This window comes from Acanthisitta chloris, unplaced genomic scaffold, assembly GCF_000695815.1.
Source record: "Acanthisitta chloris isolate BGI_N310 unplaced genomic scaffold, ASM69581v1 scaffold15425, whole genome shotgun sequence".
Lineage (NCBI taxonomy): Eukaryota > Metazoa > Chordata > Aves > Passeriformes > Acanthisittidae > Acanthisitta > Acanthisitta chloris.
This window is the reverse complement of record NW_008673267.1, coordinates 1-1,177: the sequence shown is the minus strand read 5'-3', so window position 1 is coordinate 1,177 and position 1,177 is coordinate 1. Positions and strand designations below refer to the sequence as shown.

The window sequence follows — 1,177 nt, the reverse complement described above, 5'->3', positions numbered from 1 at the left end:
GCTCCCGCAGGTTTGGGCCCCGACCATGAAGATCCCGCTGCTGGTCTCCACGGGAATCTTGCTGGTCGCCCTCCTGCCCTGCCAGGAGTGCAGAGCTCTCGGCAAGAGCCCGGCAGCCGCCTCCGGCGCTTTGCACCAGCCAGATTTCTTCCAGCAGCAGCAACAGCAGCAGCAAACTCTGCCCGTCCTGCTCCGCATGGGAGAAGAATATTTTCTGCGCCTGGGCAACCTCCACAAGAGACCCGTTGGCTCTTTCTCCGCCTCTCCCAGCAGCACCAGCCACCTACAGCCTTTTTTTTACCGGGCGGCAGTGCAACAGCTGCAGCAGCTGCCCGAGCGCTCGCCGGGGAGCCCCGAGGAGGGCGAAGCCGAGGGTGAGGCCGTGGAGAGGGAGAAGCGTTCCGAGGAGCCCCCTATTTCTCTGGATCTGACTTTCCACCTCCTGCGAGAAGTCTTGGAGATGGCCCGAGCCGAGCAGTTAGCGCAGCAAGCTCACAGCAACAGGAAACTGATGGAGATAATCGGGAAATGAAACGGCCCCTCCCCGCCTTGCCAAAGAGATTCCGCAGTTAGCACAAGAATAATTACACCGTCCGATGTACCATAGTGCTGCTCTGATGTCATCTCTTTATTTTTATATAGCTTTAAACCTAGAAGGGTGTACTCCGAACAGCCTCTGTCCCTTGACTAGCATGCACAACCGTGTACCAAGTGCAGAAACACGAGTGTCGTTCGTAACCTCCCCTACCTTTATTTATTTCTCCATTTCCCAGTTATTCTAGTGCCATCGCTAGGTAGGGATGTGTGAGCATTGGAAGAAATGGTGCCAAGAAGAGAGAAAACTTTTCTGCTAGGGGCAGGGAGGTGGGAGGGGGAATCTCTGTAAGCTACTTTCAATCCACTTTTTCTCCTGTAAACATTTTCACAATAAAACATCTTTTCAGCGCTCGGTCGACTTGGTTGTGTAAGAGAATGTTTAATATTTATATTTTTAATAAAAGCTGCAAAGTAAAGATGACTTGATAGACTTTCTTGCCTAGACGCTTGAGGGCTGCTCCGTCTCCCTCAGCGCTTACCGGGGCGGAGGGAGCACCCGCGGCCACGGACACCCAGAGCGGCGGGGAGCCCGATATCGGCCCCGGGGATGTTTTTTCCCTGCCCGCCCCGGGGAGCCCCG

At 55.0% G+C, this 1,177-nt stretch overlaps 1 protein-coding gene across 1 annotated transcript; it reads left to right on the top strand.

The window, feature by feature from the left end:
* The first annotated feature begins 10 nt into the window (after window positions 1-10).
* CRH (corticotropin releasing hormone) lies at window positions 11-1,013 on the top strand. The gene has a single exon (XM_009074883.1). It carries the CDS (start codon window positions 26-28, stop codon window positions 530-532), a length of 507 nt encoding a protein of 168 aa, XP_009073131.1. The 5' UTR covers window positions 11-25; the 3' UTR covers window positions 533-1,013.
* Window positions 1,014-1,177: the final 164 nt, after the last annotated feature.

What these genes read in the sequence shown, in the direction of transcription:
- CRH (XM_009074883.1), top strand. Translation starts at nt 26, where the DNA reads ATGAAGATCCCGCTGCTGGTCTCCACGGGAATCTTGCTGGTCGCCCTC.